At 32.1% G+C, this 23,930-nt stretch overlaps 2 protein-coding genes across 2 annotated transcripts in view; one reads left to right on the forward strand and one right to left on the reverse strand.

Annotated features, from left to right (window-relative positions):
- Positions 1–270: 270 nt before the first annotated feature.
- LOC144566043 (uncharacterized) overlaps positions 271–23,930 on the forward strand; it is a 31,784-nt gene continuing 8,124 nt past the window's right edge. Inside the window, exon 1 of the mRNA XM_078315939.1 lies at positions 271–1,341. Coding sequence (XP_078172065.1) covers positions 271–1,332 — 1,062 coding nt within the window. The 3' untranslated portion in view covers positions 1,333–1,341. The remainder of the gene's footprint in view (positions 1,342–23,930) is intronic.
- LOC144566121 (putative disease resistance protein At1g59780) lies at positions 12,287–17,590 on the reverse strand. The gene is made up of 4 exons (XM_078316050.1): positions 17,559–17,590; positions 17,333–17,427; positions 13,858–14,704; positions 12,287–13,500 (listed from the first exon to the last, which is right to left on the reverse strand). Exons 1-4 carry the CDS (start codon positions 17,588–17,590, stop codon positions 12,312–12,314), a joined length of 2,163 nt encoding a protein of 720 aa, XP_078172176.1. The 3' UTR covers positions 12,287–12,311.

Consider the following 23,930-nt stretch of genomic DNA (forward strand, 5'->3'; position numbering starts at 1 on the left):
ATCGTCTGCATTAACTCCATATAAGCGCATCTTTTCAGTTTACCCATATCAACTGTCTGATTTCAAACGGAGCCAATCCGATGACAGATTATAATTCAGATGCTCTTTAATATTAGTGTGGATCTAATCTTAAAGCAGATCGGACAGTTCAGATTTATTAACTCAGAAATTTTGTTTTGAGGTAATGCAGAGGATACGAACAGATCTTAACATTAAAAAGACTAACAAACTTCTTGTACTCCCACTCCCATCACTGTATTCGCAACAACAATGGCCTCTGCAGTTGCCTCTCTGAGCTCCCCACTCTCCCATCACTGGAATGTGGGCCCTGCCACCGCAACCTCCACCGCCACATCCGATAAGGACTTCATTGAGTTTGAGTTTCAACTGGATGATGATCCGGCGACGGCCAAGATGATCTCAGCTGACGAGCTTTTCTCCAATGGTAAGCTCCTTCCTCTCCGGCCCCATCGCTCGAGTGCCCCTTCTGTTGATAACTGCGGTGAGATCCGACACCGACAGCCAGATGCCATCAAATGTCGTCCTTCTTCTCTGATGATCGCCTTAGAATCTGACCCTTATGTGTTCTCTCCCAAAGCACCAAGCTGCTCCAGTCGCTGGAGAGAGCTACTTGGTCTCAAAAAGTCTGAAAACAGTCCCAACAAACCCGATCTTTCTCAGAATCCTAATCCTTCATCCCTCTCTTCGGCAAGATCCTTAAAGTATTTTATCCATAGAAACACCAGATCCGATTCAGCTATCAGCTTACCGTTACTTCACCGGGATGGGAATCGGGATTCGGATGCGGATTCTGTTTCAATATCTGCCCGTTTATCGCTATCGTCTTCCTCCTCGTCTGAGAGGAATGAGCAGGATATACCTCGTCTTTCTCTAGATTCTGACAAAATCCCGCCACGTGTTAGGATGATCCGGGCTCGTTTGGAAGCAGCTCGGACGGGTCGAAGTTCAATTAGAAGGACGCTGGTCCCACCTGTCAGAGGTGCATCTGTTGATAGTCCGAGAATGAACTCTAGTGGTAAGATTGTTTTCCAAGGGTTGGAAAGAAGCTCCAGTAGTCCTGGGAGTTTCAATGGCGGTCCTAGACCTGTCCGGTCGAGGAATGGAATGGAGAGATCATACTCGGTTAACGTGGTTCGGGTTAGCCCGGTTCTTAATGTACCTGTTTGTTCTTCTCTGCGTGGTTCGACCAAATCTGGTTCTGTTTTTGGTTTAGGCCAGTTGTTTTCTCCCCAGAAGAAGGATCGGTCTGGGGATGGTTCTGTTCGACCTGGGTTGGCTCTGGCTCGAACCACTTCCAGGGCAAGGGTTTAGAAAATGGTTGTTTTGCTGTTTTGGATAACGGGTGGGTCGAGTTGAAATTCTTTTAGGAGAAACAGATCGAGAAATTAACCGAATTTTATTTTAGGTTTTAGAAGGTTTTTAGTTTGTTTTTGTTTTTTAACCACCAATTGATTTTGGGGCTGGTGCACCTTTTTTCCGCTCACAATAGCGTGTAAATATTTGGTTAATTTGTCTGATTTTGCTTGTTGTTAACTTATTGAGAAGATTAATTTCTTTCATATTTATGTTTCTTCAGAGTTATTTTACAGTTCTAGTATGAAGTTTATTGATATCATCTAAGAATCTAGTTGAATTTCATGCTCTCAAAGATAAAATTCTGACAAGAGATAGATGTTTTGCAACGAAGAAACATAAACTGTGAGGTTAGCTGCCCAATGTGCAACACTCAAAGCAGGGAAAAAAAAGGTATACTGGTACGATCACTGGTACAGGACCAGTCGGTACCGGCTATTTGTGCTAAATGTCCAAGATGCGGGATTGAAAATGAATATATGATGCATCACAATTGTCCACTGTCAAGTGCATCACAATTGGGGCTGAGGGTTGATAACTTACCAGTATACTTCACAACCACATTTAATGCAGTCACAGCACAGATGGATGAAGGGCAAATAATCATTTTTGCGAACACGGCTTGGTGTCTATGGAAGGTCAGGATTGAAATTCTTTTCTCGGCAAAGAGACCTACCCCTTATCAGTGCTGAAGCAGGTGAGACAGATGGAGGTACTGGTACAACCCATGCAACCTATACAGGTACACTGTGATATTAGCATAGTGGCTTTCTTAAAAAAAAAAAATTACTTATTTGAAACAACTTCCAAACTCGAACTTTTTTTTATCTAAAAAACACAAAAAAAAAAACTTCTAATCTCAAATTACCATGATAAACCAATAATTTTGTTCTCATGTTTTAATTGAATTTTTTCAATGAATCAGGGTAGATGAAAAGAAAAGTTCTTAATAAAATAATGTGTACAATAAAATATGTATTGAAACAAGGCTAGCAGAGTTTGATTTATGTCATAGAACATTTATAAGGGAAGAAAAAACAAAGAAAGCAGAGAGAATCTGATATTTCGGAACAGAGTGCAAGGTTAGGCTTTGGCTATTGGTATCCTTTTGTGCAGTTTCTTAATTTCATATTTGACCCTTTCTGATCGAATTCAAACTTTTACACTGCTGAATTTAAGTGGGTTTCTGCAATCCAGATTTGATTTCTTCCAGTAACATATTTTGGCTTGGTACTTGAATAGTTGAATTTAATTGCCTTGTTACTTACCTCCTTATTATTTCAGTTTGGTTCAATTTTGAAACTTGATAGACTGAACCAATCGAAAACTTTAAATTCATCACCGTCCAAACCAAATATTAAAAAAAAAAAATTAAAATACGACATAATATTGCTTGATTCAATTAAAAATCGGTTAAATTGAACCAAACAATTTTTTTAAATCCATCTTAAGAAAAATCAAAGAATAAGAAAACAAATATTTAATTTTATGATTAATCTTCTTATTTTGGTTCAATTCCAACAATATTTCCATAATCAAATCTCTAATCGTGATTTTTTTTCTTATTCACAGTGCATTCCATTTAAATGGGCCACATTTCTTATGTACTTCCTTTGCCCATTTATCAGAAAATTTCTTCTGAAAGCATTTAAATCACGGACATTCATAAAATAGTAGAATTGATCTGAAAATGAATTGATCATTATTGATATACCCCAATTGAAAGAAATCCAATTTAGCATGAATTTAAGAATTAAATTCTTCCGAGTATGAGCCTCAGATCTAGTGGCTAAGAAAATGATTTTTAAATGAAAAGACCAAAGATGACATGTTCCAAATTCGACCGAGGATCTCTTCTAAATATTTCAATTTTTTTTTTTACGATTTATCTTTTATCCAATAAATTAGTTAAATTTAGCCTTATTGAGATTTGCATTTTTTTTTTTTTAATTTTTTCAGGAGGCCTAGAGTAATAGTCCCAAATTGAACTTTTAGAGAACCTCTGCTCAAATTAAAACTCCAGGCAGTTTAGAAATGCTTTTATAATTTGACAAGTTTATTTGTAAAAATAAATTATTAGTTTTGTAATCAAATTGGTGGGTTTACCTAGTTACACTTTTGCCAATATTTATTTTTTGACTACTTGATAGTATTTTATATCATGCTTTATATGTCATTGTTTTTATCACTATTGTAAATTTATTTTTAGTATTTGCGTAAAATAAGTCTATATTGAAATCATTCCTCAACATTCAAAATTTATAATTAGGTTGGCGCAATAAGATCTTTTGCAGCAAACTGCACAGTTTATAATTTTCCAGGAAAAAAACAAGAAGATTCATATTCTTAAAATCAATCGGGTAATTTTGCATTTTTTTGTTTAAAAAAACATGATCTCACTTTTAGACTCAGCTCTAGAAGGTATGCAGAGGGAGGTGAAGGAAGAATCACTGTGCGAGGGTTAGCTTCATCCCAGACCGTCTTTGCTTGATGGTTTCACCTACTTCAGAAGAGAAGAACCAGAGCGGAAGAGGTGAAAGAGCACTATAGATAGTTTTAATATGATCTTACTTTCACCTACTTCATTCGCTATATTTGGAATCAATATTATGATAATTATAAAATTTGTTAACAAATAATTAATATATTTTTTTCATTTTCTCATGGACAGGTATTTGCATGCCATAGCCTACAACTGTCAACCTATTTTCAAAAAAAATGTTCCTACCAATCTCATTTTTAATTATTAGTTTTCATAATTTCCTATCGTTAAAAAAATTCGGTGTTGTCAAGGTTTCATAAGAGAAAGAAAAATAGTATATAAATTACATACTTAGTGAACAATAAAATTTTAACTAAATCATATTCTTTTTATAAGTTATAATACGTTTATTATTTTGATGATACTTATATATAACACTAAGTTCACACTAATGAGGTTAAATTTAATTTAATAATGATTTCTAGATCCATAATATGTTGTGATTAACGAAGCTACTAAATTATTATAGGATGATTCTATTATTTATTTTTTTATTTTCTATTATTTATTTTTGGTATATATTATGCAAATTATTTATTTATTGTAGATTTTAAGTGAAAAATTGCAAAAACATATACGTCCAAAGATCCAAATGGAGAAATTTTGCAACAAAAACCGAATGGAGATAATTCTTGCCACTTTATTTGCGCTTGAAAAATATCAATTTTCCGTTATTTCAAAAAAAAGAAGAAAAATATCAATTTTCCGAATACACAGCTGCGAGCAAATGAAATTAGCATTATTTTGTTATTACGTACCATATCTTTCTCCAGCTTTGATAGGCGCATAAAGACATTAATTTGCAATTAATTTTAGCAAATAGTACATCTCATTTCCAAATGGCCTATCTCTTATTCATTTTTGAAAGAAAACAAAAAAGGCATATTATTAATTTATTCCCTAGCAGCTTTCGACATTTAATTTGAATTGATTTGAACCCAAAAATTGAAGAGAGCATTAATTATTCCATTTTGGTTGCTTTCGGGGATTCTCTACATGAAGTCCCACATGGAGTCTCCCTGAAACTCTTTAGTGCTGCTTCTCTATCAAACAAATATATATTTATGTAAATTAGAATGATAAATATATATTATTGTTTTATGAAATTCTTTCTTTCAAGTATATAGTTTTATTATAGTTATAATTTATATTATAAATCTGAGAATATTTATTCATATTAAAAATCTGCTATTCAATCGATGTTTGCATGACAATTTGCAACAATAAATAGATCAAAATAAACTAATTAATTCAGTATTTATCGTTATGTTTCAGTAACAGTGTTACAATTGTGCAGAATAATTTTTTAGAACACAGTCTAAAGAGTACCTCTTAAAATAATCAACGAGATACAGTGAACAGGAATGACTACTTAGAATGTCTAATTTCATTTAGGGGGAGTTTTTTTGGAGACCTTGAATTTTTATTTTTGAGTAAAGTCAAAGGTCAATTTACTAAGTTGTTTATTTCATTCAAGATCTCTCCATTAATTTCAAACATGAAATTTATTGGAGCATTGTCTTTTGCCACTAAATAAAAATTAATTCTCGAAGACTAACAACTTTAAAATTTATTACCAATCATTTTAGATTTTACTCCACTCCGGTGAAGTAATTACACAAGATGCATAGTCATCTCCATTCTCCGCTTATTGTGATTTTTATATGAAAATATATATATAGATCAAATTTTATAGTTTTAGAATTATTTTACTATTTTTTAAATAGGAAGAAAATCACTTATTATGAATCATTCAAAATAGTGATTTTTTACCTATTTAAAAAATAATAAAAATTGTTAAAAATATATAAATTTTTATTCCAAACTACATTTGTATATAAAGATCATGTTGAACTTTTTAAATTATCCGTTTGAATTTTGAAAATAAATAATTATCAATCTTCATTATGCAGTCTTTTTTTATCCAAATTGTGAGTTAAGAAAAATAAGATGGTACATAGCTCATCTTTGGTTGTTATTTGAAGTATGAAGAAGTGGCAATCTTCATGTGATGATATTTTTTAAATAAAAATATAGTAACGGGTTCAAAAAATAAAATAAAAGTCACAACAATGGAATGAGGAAGAAAAGTATGACACTAAAAATAGATTTAAATTTTAACCTTCATTTGACCAAGTCAAAACCAAATACCGTTGTTCGTTAAGCAATGAGTACTCTCCATTTAATCAATGAATGGATATCTCCCGTAGTTTCTCAACCTCCCCAGCTCAGCATCCCGGCCCAAGTAACGTTTGATCTGTGCGAGGTGTTTTTTTTGCCGATTTTGGGTGAGTATTTTGGAGTGAGGCCTCGGTTAGGATTTTGCCTCAATTGGTGATTGTTTACTGCACAACCTCAAATTGGGTTTGGATAAAGCCCAAATTGATCTGCATTGATAACTATCTTATTGTTCGTGAGATTTGCTTATGTGATTGATAGATTTGTTTATGTGTACTTATCAGAAATAACTTTGATGATGGAAATATTATATTGTAAAATATAGCAATTATAATTATTTCAAATGACGAATTAAAACTGTTAAAACTGATCTACTTAATTCACGAGTGATGAGTTTACATGTCAAATTTATAAATTTTTCACTTAATTTAATATAAAGTCAAGTGGTAAAAATAAAAAATAAATTAATTAATTTTAATTCATTCATTTTTCATCAGTTTTTGATAATATTTCTGTATAATGTAAATTGTAGAAGAGAAACTAAAAGCAGAGTAAAGGATTAAGAGAATTTCAATGTATTGTCATCGCGTGTATCTTACATGTACAATGATTTGCTCTTATATAGAGAAGGAATTACACTAACTATGCTCTAGTTATATTTAACCACTCTCTGACTCTGGTTCTAACATCCTGAGTTGATTGTTATTCTGTTACTTGGCAAGTGATTCAAATCTTCTGGTATTTGTAAACATATCCAGTGGTAGTCGCATAACTATCTCCATTTTATTCAGAACAGGTCATCTCCAGTAGTGTATTCCAATAGAAACCTTGATAGGAGCAAAAATATTTGGTCAGGAATTGCGTTGAGGAGAGACATTTCCAAACCGTGGGTTCCTCTTTCGCGTTGGGTGCTTGTTCAAAACCCTAACAGTATGTAGCATCAGTGGTTCCATTTCACAAAATTACTCAGATGCGGTTATGTTCTAACATCAAAGCCTTGAGTCTATGAGAAGTGCGTTACCAACATGCACAAAATAAAACTCCAATGCATTATGTTACTCTACCTAACCTCCGATACACCAAAATACCTTCTGCACATGCACTACTACTGAACATCCAATTACTGATGGTTTTGTCAGTGACAGTTCTTGCAAACAATTGTCAGTGTCAATTCTTGGTAAGGGTTTCAATGGGTATGCTATGGGTCGGATGGGAACTTTTTTTTTAATACCCATACTAATATAAAATTAGTCTTACCCATACTCTACTTGTACCAATTTAAATATTAACTTATAGGGATGCTAATGAGTCGAGCCAGCTCGCGAATTAATGAGTTGAGCGGCTCAATATTTCATAAAGAATCGGACTCGAAACTGAAAAAAAGCTTGAACTCGGCTCGATTCTGAAAGAAAAAGCTCGGTTCGGCTCGGCTCATGTAAACACTTGGCTCGACTCGGCTCGGCTCATGAGCCGGTTCATATTTTTACTTATTGAGCTGAAAATTATTGTCAAGAAGGCTGATGCACTCTGGAATATATTTTTACGGAAATCGTGTCAACAATCAAATCATCCAACTACCTACGATTTTTAAAGGATCGTATTCAAATCAATTTTTGACCGAAACAAAATTATATGACATCAGCTGTTGAACTAATGGATTTGAGTTTAGGTACCAATTGATCCATTTTGTTTCAGAAAAGAAAACAAAATGTTCTCCCCTCTAATTATTATTTTAGCATGTTATACAACAAGGAACAAAATTTCACCTGAAAATAAATGTTATACCAAATCAAATCCAGCTTTTCTTACTGAGAAGGCTCTGTGTTTTTTTTGTCCTCCTTCCGAACCTCCTTCTCTTTCTCCTCTGTAATTGATTCTGCCAAGGCTTCCTCCACATGAAGAATCGGATCAAAATAGTACCTTCCGAAGCTCAAAATATTTCTGAAGGAATTACATATTTATAAAAATGAAAAAATAATTTATACCTCTTGGTACCAATCAAATGTTTCAAGAAAAAAATTTGGTTAGAATAAACAAGAAAATTACCTCAATAGAGGAAAGGGACTGATGGGGACATGGTGCTGCTATTGGAGTGTTGAGCCCAATATTTCTCTTGATTATTGCCCAAATCCAGGAGGTTCAAATCCAGCCCAATTAAATGACTAAAACATTTATTATTATAATTCAGTTCAATTCATATAATCTAAGGGAACACAATATTTCTCTTTACATCTGAACTGGCTCGTCAAAATTTGCACGAATATTAAAGATATCCGGTACATTTCACCTCGAACTTGGTTTCAATTCGGATTGAATGGTCTAAATCTAAACAATATTATATTACCTGATATTGAATCACTCAAATTTAGCAAATTAGACATATCAGGCTTTAATAAAGAATTGATGATTTAATACATTTTTTCAAATTAGATCAACAAATTGGAAGAAAAGAAAGACTTTTTCGAATGGGAAACAAAATTAGAAATTCAATTTTGACGGAAAAAAATAGAAATTTTTAATGTTTCAATTGGATAACAAAAATCACCCCTACCTTTGTATTTTTTATAATATAAATTCATAATAGATACCAATCTGCATTATAGATAGTTTTATTTATGAAAATTGTGCGTTAGGAAAAATAAGATGGTACATATATAACTTCTCTTTGATTGTTAGTTGAAGTATGAAGAAGTGGAGAGCACAAGAACAAGATGTGATGATATTTTTTTAAATATATATATATAGTAACAGGTTAAAAAACAAAAAAGAACAGTCACAACAAACGAATGAGAAAACAAAAATATGGCACTAAATAAAAGTTCTAAGTTTTGACTTTCATTTGACCAAGTAAATATCAAACTTGTTGGCTTTTATGAAACAAAAAGCAAAGAATAAATGAATGCTAATTTGAAACGGTTAATACAAAAAAGGTCAACTCTCTAGAAACCATATTTTTTTTTTTCTTCAAAAAAAAAAAGAAAATTTTCATGTTTAGCTCCCACGTTTAATTTTCAAATTTGGAAGAAACATTAAATAGAAAGGCTCTAGAAATTATGTAGCACATTGTTGTCAGAAAGTAGGACCTGTTTGTCAGCGAAGGCATGACCGTTAAATATCTGTTATCCCAGTACGCTTATGTAGGACAGCTCTAGATACTAATAAATGAATACTGCTAGAACATTTGAAACAAAGGAAGTAGTCTCTCTGAATACTGGACCCACAGTTCGTTTAACAATGATTTACACCTTATACTGCCGAAATCCTGGATCAACCAATTGTGATGTACTCCTGAATCCTCTCCATTTATTAAAATAATAGATGAATCCAGTAGTTTTCTGACTCCCTAGCTTAGCATCCCGGCCGATGTAACTGTGCAGCCATCTTAAATCATGACCGTTTGTTTTGTTCATCAAATGATGTGGCGACTTATTAGATGAAAGATATCTCACGGCATCCTCTCCCGCACTCTTATCTGTATTTGGATGAATAGTTTTCCGACCTTCCGTACAATTTTTTTTTTTTACAGAGGATCTCTTCTAAATATTTAAATTTTAAATTGCTTTTTACCGTTTATCTTTTATCAAGAAAAAAAAAAATCAAACCGTTACCATTTATTACTATTTTTTTATTCAATTTTTGCAGGATGCCTAGAGTAATAGTCCCATATTGAACTTTTAGAGAACCTCTGCTCAAATTAAAACTCCAGGCAGTTTAGTTAAAAATACTTTTATAATTTGACAAGTTTATTTGTAAGGAAAAACTATAAGTTTCGTGATGAAATTGATGAGTTTATAATTTTCAAAAAAATTATAAACAATTAGAATTCTTTTCCAATAAGATCTTGTAGTGAAGATTCATATTCTTAAAATCAACCAACCGGGTAATTTTACATTTTTTTTGTTAAAACAATTCTAAAACACAAACAGTGTAATTATTTTGAATAATCATTTCTGTACCTGCGCTACAGTACCCGCGCTACAGTAACTCCATTTAGAGAAATAATGTATTATGGTCCCCACTAATTATATTGTGTCCACTAATTATTATTCTAAAAAGATATTATATAGTCTTAACTAATTATTATTCTAAAATCCCAGCAGCACCCTTTCAAAGCCTCGGCACTAATTCCGCGTTAACATTTCTCTAACAAAAATAGTTGACCTCATAAAAAAAAATACTTCAGTGCATAAATATAAATACTTTCAATATTTAGATATTAATACTTTCAGTGTCATATGTAAAAAGAGGAGGGATCCAATTACAACATTATAACAGTTTAGGTCCCCACAAGCAGTTATGTAAAAATTACAACATTGTTTACTATATAGATATAAATACTTGTGTTCTTTGAACTATATACTTCAAGATTTGACTATTAATATTAAAAAAAAGTTATAGATCTGGAACGGTTGTGGTCCCCACAAACAATTACGGCAGTTTAGGTGCGGGTACGACGTCAGAAATTTCAAAAAAAGGTGCGGGTACGATTATTTAAAAGTAATTAATTTGTCATTTACATTGTTTACTATATAGATATAAATACTTGTATTCTTTGAACTATATACTTCAAGATATTACTATTTAATATTTTAAAATAAAGTTACAGATCTGGAACAGTTGCGGTCCCCACAAGTAATTATGGCAGTTTAGGTGTGGGTACAACATCAGAAATAAAAAAAAAAGTGCGGGTACGATTATTTAAAAATAATTAATTTATCATTTACATTGTTTACTATATAGATATAAATACTTGTGTTCTTTGGACTACATACTTCAAGATTTGACTATTAATATTAAAAAAAAAGTTACAGATCTGAAGTGCAGTTATGGCAGTTTGGTCCCCACAAACAGTTATGGCAGTTTAGGTGCGGGTACTATGCGTATACTGTAGCGCGGGTACTCATATCAGCTTCCAATTATTTTACCTCCTACTTTATCATTGATTTTTTATTTCTTAAATAAAAGTAAGCCATTTGGTTGATGCTTTAAAAAGCTTACATGCTCTCTTTAGATTACATTCAGAGTTACTTGTTTAGACATCTAAAAATGGATATATGAATTAATAGTAAGGATCGATCTATGCTATTCATAGTATTGTAGCATCTCATCATTCTAATATGTGCGAAGTATCATTAATAGTACAGTTCAAGATCTAATCATTTTCATTGTAATCTATGAAAGTATCATTTTCAGTAATTCAAAATTATCTCAAAACACTACAGCAAAAAAGGGTAGCAGTGATTGGGCATTCGGTCGCTGATAATAACTGCGCCGGTCGCAGATGGATATTAGCTACCGAATTTGGTCGCAGATGGCCGGTCGCAGAAGGCATCGTCACCGATACTAGCATGATGATGGCACCAATCACTGATTGACGTCATCCCGATCGTTGATGCATTTTCAGAGACTATTTTTTTACGGTTGCTGATATTATTTGCTAACGTCATATAGGGGCTTTTAGCGTCCGATTGTCCATCGCAAATGTTTAAAATTCGGACGCTGATATCTTTTTTCAGCAACCAACTTTTTATTTTAGTGTCCAATTATTAATCGCTAATGTTTAAAATACGGCCGCGAATACTTGTTCTTAGCAATCAACTATATATTGAACGTTGCTGATGGTAAAATAGCAATCACTAATGCTCATGTAAGCATTATTTTTTTGTTTGTCATTTATTTTTTTAATAATTCCATCCAATATCTAATATTGTATGTTTCGTAATCTTTCAATATCGACATACAACAAGATATCAAATAACATCAAACATCACACCAAATAACATCTAAGCATCAAACATCGTACCAAATAACATCAACCATCAAACATCGTACCAAATAACATTGAACATAACATCTTAAGCATCAAACATCGTACCAAATAACATCAAACATAACATCTAAGCATCAAACATCGTACCAAATAATATCAAGCATGACATCTAAGCAACAAATATCATACCAATTAACATCTAATATAAACCATCTAAGCATGAAACATCGGACCAAATAACATCAAACATCATCATCTAAGTCGTTACTATTATCATCCTCCGCCTCATCCCTCATCCTCGATATTGGGCATCGATGTATGGTGCGAGCTTGAACTTCCCTGTGAATAATAGAAAAAACTAATCAATTATGTACATTTTTCTGAAGGAATTAAGTCAAAATTCAGACTTAATTAATTAAAATTCAGATTGGAAGAAACATTTTAATTTTATATAACCTGATCAGTAACATGCTCTAGATTTGGAAAGTTCTCGAGTTTTAGGCATTGAACAACACGCACTGTGGTAAGTTGTGCCATAGCCTTCGGTTTTACCTCCCAAATCTCCAAATTCTCCAATTTGAAAAGGTCTAAGAACCGCAACTGTGGAAACCCATTTGCGGAGCAAACCATTTTCTTCCCTATGTATGCACCATCTTGTAAGCTCAGATATTTCAGAGCTTGTAGTCTTTCTAGCACGGACATGGGGTCTTCCTTCAAACCAGACTTGATCAGGGTGAGCTTCACAAGATTTGGTGGAAATTTAATATTATCTATTAATAGTTTCCGGACCCTCCATTGTCCCTCTAGTTTAATGGACTTCACCGTCTCAAGATTCGGTAAGGCCCTCGTATCTACAAACTCTGATGGTACAATATCACCTATAATTTCCATCGAGAGGAGATTAACCATGTGACTCAACAGGTTAGAAATAGGTTTCCAGTATGGATTTGATTTGGAGTTTGGTTTGTCCCTGTTTGAAAGTGCTAACTTTCTAAGGTTGCTCAGGAACTGCGGAAAATTTTCTAGCCACGACTTGTGAACCGCAACTGTTTTCAGGATTTGCAGGTCATTTATTTTTGCTGTGGAGGGTGGGCCTTTAATTTTGGGGCTAGGGTTGACATATACATGACGAAGTGTTGTAATGTTCCATAGAGATTCAGGTAGGGTATCTATGTTTGTATCTCTAATATCCAAGGTTATGAGTTCATATATAAAGCTCCCAAAATTATTAGGAAGCTTAGATATGTTACTACCCCTCAAGCCCAGATATTTTAGATATGAATAGGAATCAAAGGCAAATAAAGTTTTTTCTGTGTTTGTGGATTTCCTCAATTCCAACACTTCCGGCATATATAATTTGATTTTTTGTAAATCACTCATATCAAAATCGAAACAGACTAAAGAAGTGATATCACGATACCGCTTGGATGTCTTAAATTCCTCCCCCGTGTACTGTTTCTTGTCATCATTATAAAATGCTACACGGGTCAGGGATCTCATTTCTTCCTCTTTTGGATTGGCAACCAAACACTCTTCCTCACAGGATTTTTTGATGCAAAATTCATGAATAGATTGACGTACTCGGCAATATTTGACTGCGCCTGAGATTGATCTCTTTGAAACCCAAACTAATGACCTGCAAGCAACAAGGAAAATAAATAAACAACAATTACATGTATATATAAATAAAAAATCTAGATGGACATGACCTTTTTATCTATAAGAAATTAAAGAGTCAATTTACGTAAATGAATATAAAATTTCTTTGTTCTTGGCCTGGGAGTGTTGTATATTTCTAGTTGGTATTGTGACGTTAGAATTATACCAGCAAAAATTCAGTTTTATTGATGAACTATTTTTAAGAAACTATGAGCTAATTTTTTAAATAGCAAACAACTAATTAAGAAATAAAAGCAAAAACAATGCACACCTAACCATAAATCACCAATAAATTATAAGACCGAATGACAATTTTCGGAAATATTGAGAATACCTTTGAACAAGTTGCTCTAGGTACTTATTTGCAGTCTCTTCTATTGTCTCTCCATCCTGTGGATCAACAAATTCTTCAGCAATCCATATCTCTGTTAGAGACCTTGCAGGAATCTCATAATTCATCGGGTAACATGCCAAATAAAGAAAGCATGCTTTGAGAAAGTAAGATAATTCATCATAGCAGTAGGTATAAATGTGCCACATATAATTCTCATTCCATGGTTTCACCGACTTTTTGATCTTGACCAGATCATCTTTCACCCTGTTCCATGTGTCATAGGCCCTTGGATTGACCGAAAGGAGACTCCCTATAAGGAGAAGAGCCTGAGGCTCTCCTTCACATGCCTTGCAAATCAGTTCAGGAAGATTGTCCAGTTCTGTGGATAACTCGATTAAGAACTGGAGCATTTTATAACAGTCTTTGAGATCACAAAGAGCTGGAATCGCTGTTATAAGGAGGAGTGCTCGGCTCTTCTCATCATTTGTAAAACAGTTTGAACTGTTTGCGTTGTGAAGAACCAAGTCTTCCATGCTTTTTATGTCGTGGAGAGAGTTTATAACTACGTCTCTGTCGACTTTGTGCTCTAACTCACCTTCTACTTCTATTTTCTCCAAATAATTGCAGGAAACCAACTCATCAATACAACAATCTAGTTCTGTCTTAAGCTTTCTCAAAACACGGTGAATAGACCATCGTGACCCCTTTCTCCCCTTTCTCTCTCCTTGAAATCCCAAAATCTCCCTCCTTGAAATCCCAAATTTTCTGAAAATTGTTTTCAGATTGTTAATTGTTTCCATCTTTTTGTCCTCAGTGTCCCCCGGGTGTAATGTCTTTCTCGTAACATCTACACGATTTCTCAAAGAAATATAATTATGTGTTTCAAGAATTCTAGGGTCATGAACAGTGTCTGATAAAAAAACTCTGAGAAAAGGTTTGGATAGCATTTCTTTTATGAAAGGTATAGCATCCATCTCTGTTTCAACTTTCTTAAAATCACAACCAAAATCCTCTCTCTCTCTCTCTCTCTCTCTCTCTATCCACTTGAAATCAAAACAGTTTAATCCTTCTTTCCCTCCCTCACTCACATCCAATTCAACTGCAAGCTCCACCAAGTAACTGCAATCTGATGCATGACTGCAATATAATAGATACATTTAAAACCTACTATTAATGATGCATGACTGCAATCTGACATTATCAAGTTGCTAAATTTTAAGACTGTTGAAACCTAGAACTCGAGACCTTAGAGTCCCTGACAACAAATCAGGCCCCACCATGGAGGTCAGAACTGGACTCGGTAGGCAAGAACAGAGGAAATTAACTTTTGATAAAATAAGACTAAGACGGGATTCATGCATTCACATGGAAGTCAACTTTTGACCAGATCTAAATTTCAATACATGCCTCAACTTTTTTAGCATTCCGAAGCTACATAAAGAGTCAAGAAGAAGTTCAACTCAAGCAATCCAAGGAGTTAGAATAGTAAAATATGTACACAAGATGAACCTTAATATATATGATCCAACCTGTTGGATATCAAAATACAAAATTAGAGTCAACCTTACTCCTAGTTAGAGATGTGTATTTCAATGTCTAATTTATATTTTTTTATATCTATTCTTATACACAAACTAAAAGGTATATTTTCATAAATAATTCATCATTTATTTGGAATAAGACAAATCTCATCAAACATACAAATGATTCACAAATGTTAGAACATCCACAATTGTAGAATGTTGTAACTTGCTAACAGAAGTTAGTATAGAATAATATCTATACTTCTTGTAGGGGTGCAAACGAATCAGATACGGATCGGATAGTGGTAAAACCATATCCGTATCCGTTTTTATTTTCTGGATACGAATACGAATCGGATATTAGACGGATACGGATACGGATCGGATATTAACCGGATACGGATACGGATATCCGCTTTTTATAATAGTGAATAACATAATTTTTTTCATAATTCATATTAAATTATATAATATATATCTACTATTCGGATACGGATAATTAAAATTCAAAACCATATCCGTCAGATAATATCCAACCCGTTTTCACCCCTATCTTCTTGTCTTGGTTGCTTTTAGGTGACCTAGGGAACAAGAAAGTAATATACTTCTTGTCCAAGTTATAGTATATGCCTTCTTTTGCTTGTTGTGTGGATCGAAAGTAATATACATTACTAATAAAAAAATATATTATAAGTTTGTAATACAACAATAATCACGAATTTTAGGTTTTTAAAAAAAGAAAAATTTAAATCATTAATGAGAACAATAAGATATAAACTAAGTCTTATTATTTTTTACTAGTGTGGAAACAAAATTAAATTCATTAATGGTTTCTAAAACCATTAAATGTTATGAATGATATGAGTACGATGTTACCAATTTTAAAGAGAATGTACGAAACAAAGAGTTTAAAAAATAAATAGAAAATACTAATTAATAATTATTTGTCATTCTTTTTTAAAATCTTGAAAGTATTTTTAAAATCAAGTTAACTTATCTTTACAATTAAAAACTATATTATAAGTTGTTCATAATGTACATAACTTGCTAATTAAATTCTCAAATAACTCAACACTGTGATTAGAGTTTGTAACGCAACAACAATCATAATATTTAGGTTTTAAAAAAAATATTTAAATCACTTTAGTGAAAAGCAAAATAGGAACTAATCTTGTTATTTTTATAGATATTCATAGCGCGGGCCAATATGCGTAATGCATAGTATACCATAGCCTCACTCTAATATAATTATTAAATAAATTGTACTTCTAATGTTAAGTTTTAAGCATAAACTAATGTCCATAAGAAAATTAGAAAAGACAATGATACGAAAGATTCGCTCTGTAATTAATCTGTACGGTGCTTTTACTTTATTAGTTTGATTTATTATCCATAGAATAGAAAGTATTAGATAGAAATAGCCAAATATTTGCGTCACAGTCATTTTCATGGCATTGTTTTAATATGAAAATTAGATGAAGTGTAAATGTAATTTTACTAATAGTTTACTCTCATGCATTTTTTTTTTCTACACTACACTGTCACACCAACAAAAAAATAATGTTAGTATAAATGCTTCAAATATATTTTTATTGAACAGACAAGTACGGAAAAGTTTTTACTTGTATCCTTATTCATAAAGCTAACATAAAAAAAAAACCTTTATTAAATACGATAAAAAGGTCAGATGAACAGATAAAAGGGCATCATTAATATCCCCCTGAGGACCTCTTTATCTATAAGATAATCAAGAGTCAAGTTGTAGAAATAAGTTATAAAATTACATTGTTCTTAGAACCGCGACCTTATTGCAGTGGCAGTGACCTAGTTGTTTGAAACTTAAATCATACTATTAATATTGGGATGTCATTTATGCCACAAAGGTAAAAACTATACACCAAACAGTTACCTATAAATTATAAGATTTCATTTTCAAGAAATATTAAGAATACCTCTGACCAAGTTGCTCCAGGTACTAATTTGTAGTAGCCTTTCTCTGTGGTAACGAAATCTAACACCTAATTCGACTGTGAGCTCCACCAAGTAACTGCATTTCAAAAGAAATATTTAAAAAAGTACTATATATGGTAAAAACTGAAATCTAACTCTAATTACGGAGTAGGAAATATTTGTCAAATGCTACCAACTTGAAGGCCGTTGAAGCTTGAATCTCTAGACCTTAGAGCGCCCGCCAACAGATCAAGCGCCATTAACATATCAGGCCGGAACAGTACATAATGGGAAGAAAATCAGTAAGGAAGATAGAAGTGAATTCCAAATAGAAAGAAGAGAGGAGACACTCACCCGGTACCGTTGCAGTTTCAGGTTCATGACAGGAGAAATGACCCGGTGGACTTGGCAAGAGAATAGAGAAGTATTTGTGCTGGAGAGGACCTTTTGGTTGATAGGGAGGTTTAATATATAATGAATTTAAGACAACTAAAAGCTAAGCAAATATTGCCTTTCAAGTAAATTGCACTCTACGTTTAGATCTTTATTCCTATCTTCTAATTTGAATCCTAATAGATGCCACTGCACGTGAGATTTTTTTTCACAAATTTTTTAATTTAGTTTTATAATTTCATTATTTGTTCATCTGATATATACAACATTTATACATAATTTACTTCAAACAGAGAGGAATTAATTTGAAAGTTGTCCGGCATTACAATTGTATATATACGTCGAGGGATCAGTAATTGATATATTGAACAATTAATAAATAACTAAACATGATACCTCTAAGTTTTATCTATGGCATTTTTATTTTAACATTTTTGTATCACTTTATTAACTTTAATAATATCTCCAAGTCTTCAATTTTCATATATTTATATAAATGAAGTAATATATCCACCGCTGGCTCACTTTTAGTTGTGGCACAAATTGTATATTGTGGAGTGTAGCAAAAGAGCAATTTATAATTATGATTACACTCCTTTTATTTAAATACACTAATTAAGATGGGTATCATGCATTCACAGGGAAATCAACTTTTGACCATATTCAACTTGGAATAAAGTAACATACATGCCTCAACTTGGAATAAAGTAACATAAAGAGCCAACATGAATCCTCTCTTTTTACTATACGTACACAAAGTGAACCTTGCATGATTATATATGCTCCAACCTGTTGGATATAAATATACAAAATTATGTCAACCTTAAGCCTTGTTATATGTGTATTTTAATGTCTAATTAATATTTTTGTATGTATATATATCTATATGTATTTAGAGAGAGAGAGAGAGTTAGTGTAGTTGGGGTACAAAATAAAAAAGTATAGCACAATCTAATAAATCAAACATACATACAAACTGTTTCGATGGTTAATTAACAACAACCACCCTTTAATTAGCACACCAGTCAGCTTAATTAATTACATGTGATTTATTATTAAATGACTAACCGTACGAAAAATTAAAAACAAAATATTTTATTACTATTTTAGGTTTTAAATGTAACACCACACTTGTTGAATGTTATGTCTTGCTAATAGAAGTTAGTATAGAATTATATTCATATTTCTTGTCCCGGATGTTTTTAGGTGACCTAGGGAACAAGAAAGTAATATACTTCTTGTCATGGTTGCTTGTGCATATACATTCTTTTGCTTTCAAATGAATTATTTTGCTTTTTGTGTGGGCCAAGAAAGTAATACAAATTATTCTTGGACAGAGAGGAGGATGAGAGATGCATTTGCGCAAAGAGCAATATTTGAAACCTGTTTTGGTAGCTATGATTCCGCAGATTTCTTTCAAAGAGAGAGATAGAGGAAAGTGAAATATGTAGAGCGATTAGAAGGGAATACGAGTTAGGGTGGCTGAGTTAGAGAATTAGCATTTGATCATTTTTAAATAGATAATACATTCTCAAATAAAAATAAAATTCAAAAATCAACATCAATGCAATGATATAATTTCATATCAAGGCTTAAATCATCATTCTTCAATATCATATTCGTAAAAAAACAACAAACTCATTTTTAGAGATTAACTCATCAATCAGATAAATTAATTTATCATATAACAAATTCCATAAACTCATTTAACTAATTCATTAATTAGTCAAATTAATAACTTATCGTTTGGACTTTTAGATCAGTCTTTTTATGAGTACCATAAATTCATTTTGATCAACTTTTGTTAGTCTTGGCCTTTGTACAAAGTTTGAACTCTTGAGCATTATTGTCAGGAGAATTTAAAAGTATTTGAAAACCACATATATACTTTCTCTATATTTTGATTCATTTTGGTTCTTCTTTGCAAAAAAATAAAAATAAAAAGCAGATTCGAACTCGAAGTAAAAAACATAGAAATGTTTTTAAGAAAGACAAAACCGGTACATAGAAGAAAAAGTTCTCTCTCCTCTCAATAGTTGAATTTATGACCTCAAAATAGCGGTTCCCATTACATATTAGTTATTCTCCCAAAATCAAGCAAACTATAAAAAGAGTGAACAGTTAAAATATCCTCTTTGGATATTTGACTATAACATTCAGAAAAAAAATGATTTATTATTATTATTTATTCTTAAATGATTTTTCTCACAATATAATAAAAGATTTTTTTAATCTTTTGTAACATGTTCTATTTATAATACTCGAGATGAAAAGAAAAAAAAAATGTTGATAAGTTAAATTATACCTACACAATTGTGCAAGTATTTTATTTTTTTTAATCACCTATTAAAAAGGTTCAAAATTCTTAGATTGGAAAGAATTTAATTTCCATGATTGCCTCTTAATTACGCCGGTTACAAATCAAATTAAAGATAGCTGAATAAAAATAGAAATAACCTCCCTTTTTTAAAAAAAAAAAATCTTCGGTAGCAGTCCACCACAATCTCCAAAAATAAAATCAAATAGAAAAAAAAAAGATAAAAAAAGAGAAGAAGAAACAAATATTGCGGCAGCAGTCCACCGCAATCCTAGCAGCGACGACGGCAACCATATGATTCGACCGACATACTTAATTTTGGAGTCTAATCGGAAAACTGCTTGCACAAATTTGGAATAATAAATGTTGTTGGTAAGAGATTGTCATTTTGATCAAAGACTTCAAATGCTGAATTTTTCATTGTTAATTATTAATTGGACAGCCTCATATATATATTTAAGTGATGAATTGACTTGGCACTTGCCACGGTCCATAATTTTCCATAGTGATGCATGGTACTTAATTTTGACTGTTGAAAGCTACAGGACCACTTGGCACGCTGTCAAAAAATTTCTCATCCAGTCATTATCTCACAATGGCAACAGAAGTTAGCATTCCTTCGAATCTAATTAAAAAGCACATTACCGTTACCACTATTGATGATTCAGTAACAGTGTTATAATTGTGCAGAATAATTTTCTAGAACACAGTCTAAAGAATGGGATCGAATCTACTGCCCTCCTGGGGGCAGGAATTTCCTGCCCCCAGAGTCACTGTTAGTGGGCTCCACCCACCCTAAACCCTAAACCCGGCCCCACCCACCCTAAACCCGACCCCACCCTACAGTGACTGAGGGGGCAGGAAAATCCTGCACCCCGGGGGGCAGGTGATCTGCTCCTCTAAAGAATACCTTTTAAAATAATCAACCGGATACAGTGAATAGGAATGACCACTAAGAATGTCCAATTTCATTTAGGGGGAGATTTTAGGAGATCATGAATTTTATTTTTGAGTAAAGTCAAAGGTCAATTTACTAAGTTGTTTATTTCATTCAAGATCTCCATTAATTTCAAACATGAAATTTATTGGAGCATTGTCTTTTGCCGCTAAATAAAAAAATAATTCTCAAAGACCAACAACTTTAAAATTTATTACCAATCATTTTAGATTTTACTCCACTCCGGTGAAGTAATTACACAGGATGCATAGTCATCTCCACTGTCCGCTTATTGTGATTTTTATCTGAAAATATATATACAGATCAAATTTTATAGTTTTAAAATTATTTTACTATTTTTTAAATAGGAAGAAATCACTTATTATGAATCATTCAAAATAGTGATTTTTTGCCTATTTTAAAAAAATAAAAAAATAATTGTTAAAAATACATAAATCAACGTACATTTGTATATAAAGAATTAAAGATCATGTTGAACTTTTTAAATTACCCGTTTGAATTTTGAAAATAAATAATTATCAATCATCATTATGCAGTCTTAATTTTTTATCAAAATTGTGAGTTAGGAAAAATAAGATGGTACATAGCTTCTCTTTGGCTGTCATTTGAAGTATGAAGAAGTGGTGATCATCAGATGTGATGATATTTTTAAATTAAAAATATAGTAGTGGGTTAAAAAAAAAAAAAAGTCACAACAATGGAATGATCGACGAATAGAGGAATAAAAGTATGACAGTAAAAAAAGATTTAAATTTTAACCTTCATTTGACCAAGTCAAATACCCAATGAGTATTCTCCATTTTATAAATTAATGGATATCTCCCGTTGTTTCTCAACCTCCCCAGCTCAGTATCTCGGCCCAAGTAACGTTCGATCAGTGTGAGGTGTTTTTGGTGGTAGACATTATTGTTTGTTTTTGCCGATTTGGGGTAAGTATTTTGGAGTGAGGCCTCGGTTAGGATTTTGCCCCAATTGGTGATTGTTTACTGCACAACCTCAAATTGGGTTTGGATAAAGCCCAAATTGATCCGCATTGAGAACTATCTTATTGTTTATGAGATTTGCTTATGAGATTGCTAGATTTGTTTATGTGTACTTATCAGAAATAACTTTGATGAAAATATTATATTGTAAAATATAACAATCATAATTATTTCAAATGACGAATCAAAACCGTTAAAACTAATCTACTTCACGAGTGATGAGTTTACATATCAAATTTATAATTTTGCCGCTTAATTTAATATAAAGTCAAGTGGTACAAATAAAAAAAATTAAATTAATTTTAATGCGTTCATTTTTCATCAGTTTTTGATAATATTTCTGTATAATGTAAATTGTAGAAGAGAAACTGAAAGCAGAGTAAAGGATTAAGAGAATTTCAATGTATTGTCATCGTGTATATCTTACATGTACAATGCTTTTCTCTATATATAGAGAAGGAATTACACTAACTATGCTCTAGTTACATTTCACCACTCTCTGACTCAGGTTCTAATATCCTGAGTTGATAGTTATAGTCTGTTACTTGGCAAGTGATTCAAATCTTCTGATAATTGTAAACATATCCAGTGGTAGTCGCATAGCTATCTCCATTTTATTCAGAATCGGTCATCTCCAGTAGTGTATTCCAATAGAAACCTTGATAGGAGCAAAAATATTTGGTCAGGAATTGTTTTCAGGACTAGAAACATGGGGGTGAGGAGAGACATTTCCAAACTGTGGGTTCCTCTTTCGCGTTGGGGGCTTGTTCAAAACCCTAACAGTATGTAGTAGTACATTTCCAACAATAATAGCATCAGTGGTTCCATTTCACAGAAATCTTGCAACCAAGGAAGGATATCAGTTGCTCTTCGCTATTACTCAGATGCGGTTATGTTCTAGCATCAAAGCCTTGAGTCTATGAGAAGTGCGTTACTAACATGCACAAAAAAAAACTCGAATTAATGGATTATGTTACTTTACCCAACCTCCGATGCACCAAAATACCTTCTGCACATGCACTACTACAGAACATCCAATTACTGATGGTTTTGTCAGTGACAGTTCTTGCAAACAACTGTCAGTGTCAATTCTTGGTAGGGGTTTCAATGGGTCGGATGGGAACTTTTTTTATACCCATACTAACATAAAATTAGTCTTACCCATAATCTACTTATACCAATTTAAATATTAGCTTATGATCATATCCAGCCCTTATCAATTAAGATAACCGGTAACGAAATAAATAATGGTCTATTATCAAATAAATTGATAACATATATATATATTAAATGCATGATGTACCTCACAAAATAACTTTGTATCTCATTTATATTTTTTATCACATTATTTTAAATTATATAAATTATTAATTAAAAATGATAAAATATTGTCTAAATCAACTGTAACATCCTAATTTCTGAAAATATGAAAATTTTATTTCACTTGAAATAAAGTGTGTTAAAAAATTACCAATATGAATTTTGAAGTATAATTACAAACTATTGTATTTTTAAAAGTAGAATTAATATATTTATACATACATATAAATAGTTAAGTAATATTCTATTAGTTAAGAAAGTTATTTAATCATGCAATCACATAAGTAATTATACATGTTATTCTTTCCATTTTAGTATATTTAAAATTTGTAAGGAATTTAGTGCAGACTAGTTAATTATTAATTACGTAAGAAGAAAAATAGGTGAATATATTTTATATAAAATAATTTGCATGATAGATACACGTGTCCAACTATTAGTTCTACCACCTAACTGCACTAAATGATACTCATTGGCACTGAATTATTTACCTAAGCTTTATTTAAAATAATATATTATTTCCTTCCTATTCGGTGCATTCTTTGTTTTGGGGGAGGAGACAAAAGCCGAACCGCCTTTTGTCTTTGGAGAGATCGAAAAACAAAAACAGAGATGAAGACCGGTAAATA

The sequence above is a fragment of the Carex rostrata genome, chromosome 1 (assembly GCF_964058835.1).
Source record: "Carex rostrata chromosome 1, lpCarRost1.2, whole genome shotgun sequence".
Taxonomy (NCBI): domain Eukaryota; kingdom Viridiplantae; phylum Streptophyta; class Magnoliopsida; order Poales; family Cyperaceae; genus Carex; species Carex rostrata.

Bases quoted from the DNA above. Each gene is read 5' to 3' on its own strand.
- LOC144566121 (XM_078316050.1), bottom strand. From the start codon at position 17,590: ATGGCGCTTGATCTGTTGGCGGGCGCTCTAAG. The intron at 14,705-17,332 runs GTATTCTTAATA...GAAATCGTGTAG, and splicing joins CTGGAGCAACTTGGTCAGAG to ATGTTACGAGAAAGACATTA. The intron at 13,501-13,857 runs GTATTCTCAATA...TGTTGCTTGCAG, and splicing joins CTAGAGCAACTTGTTCAAAG to GTCATTAGTTTGGGTTTCAA.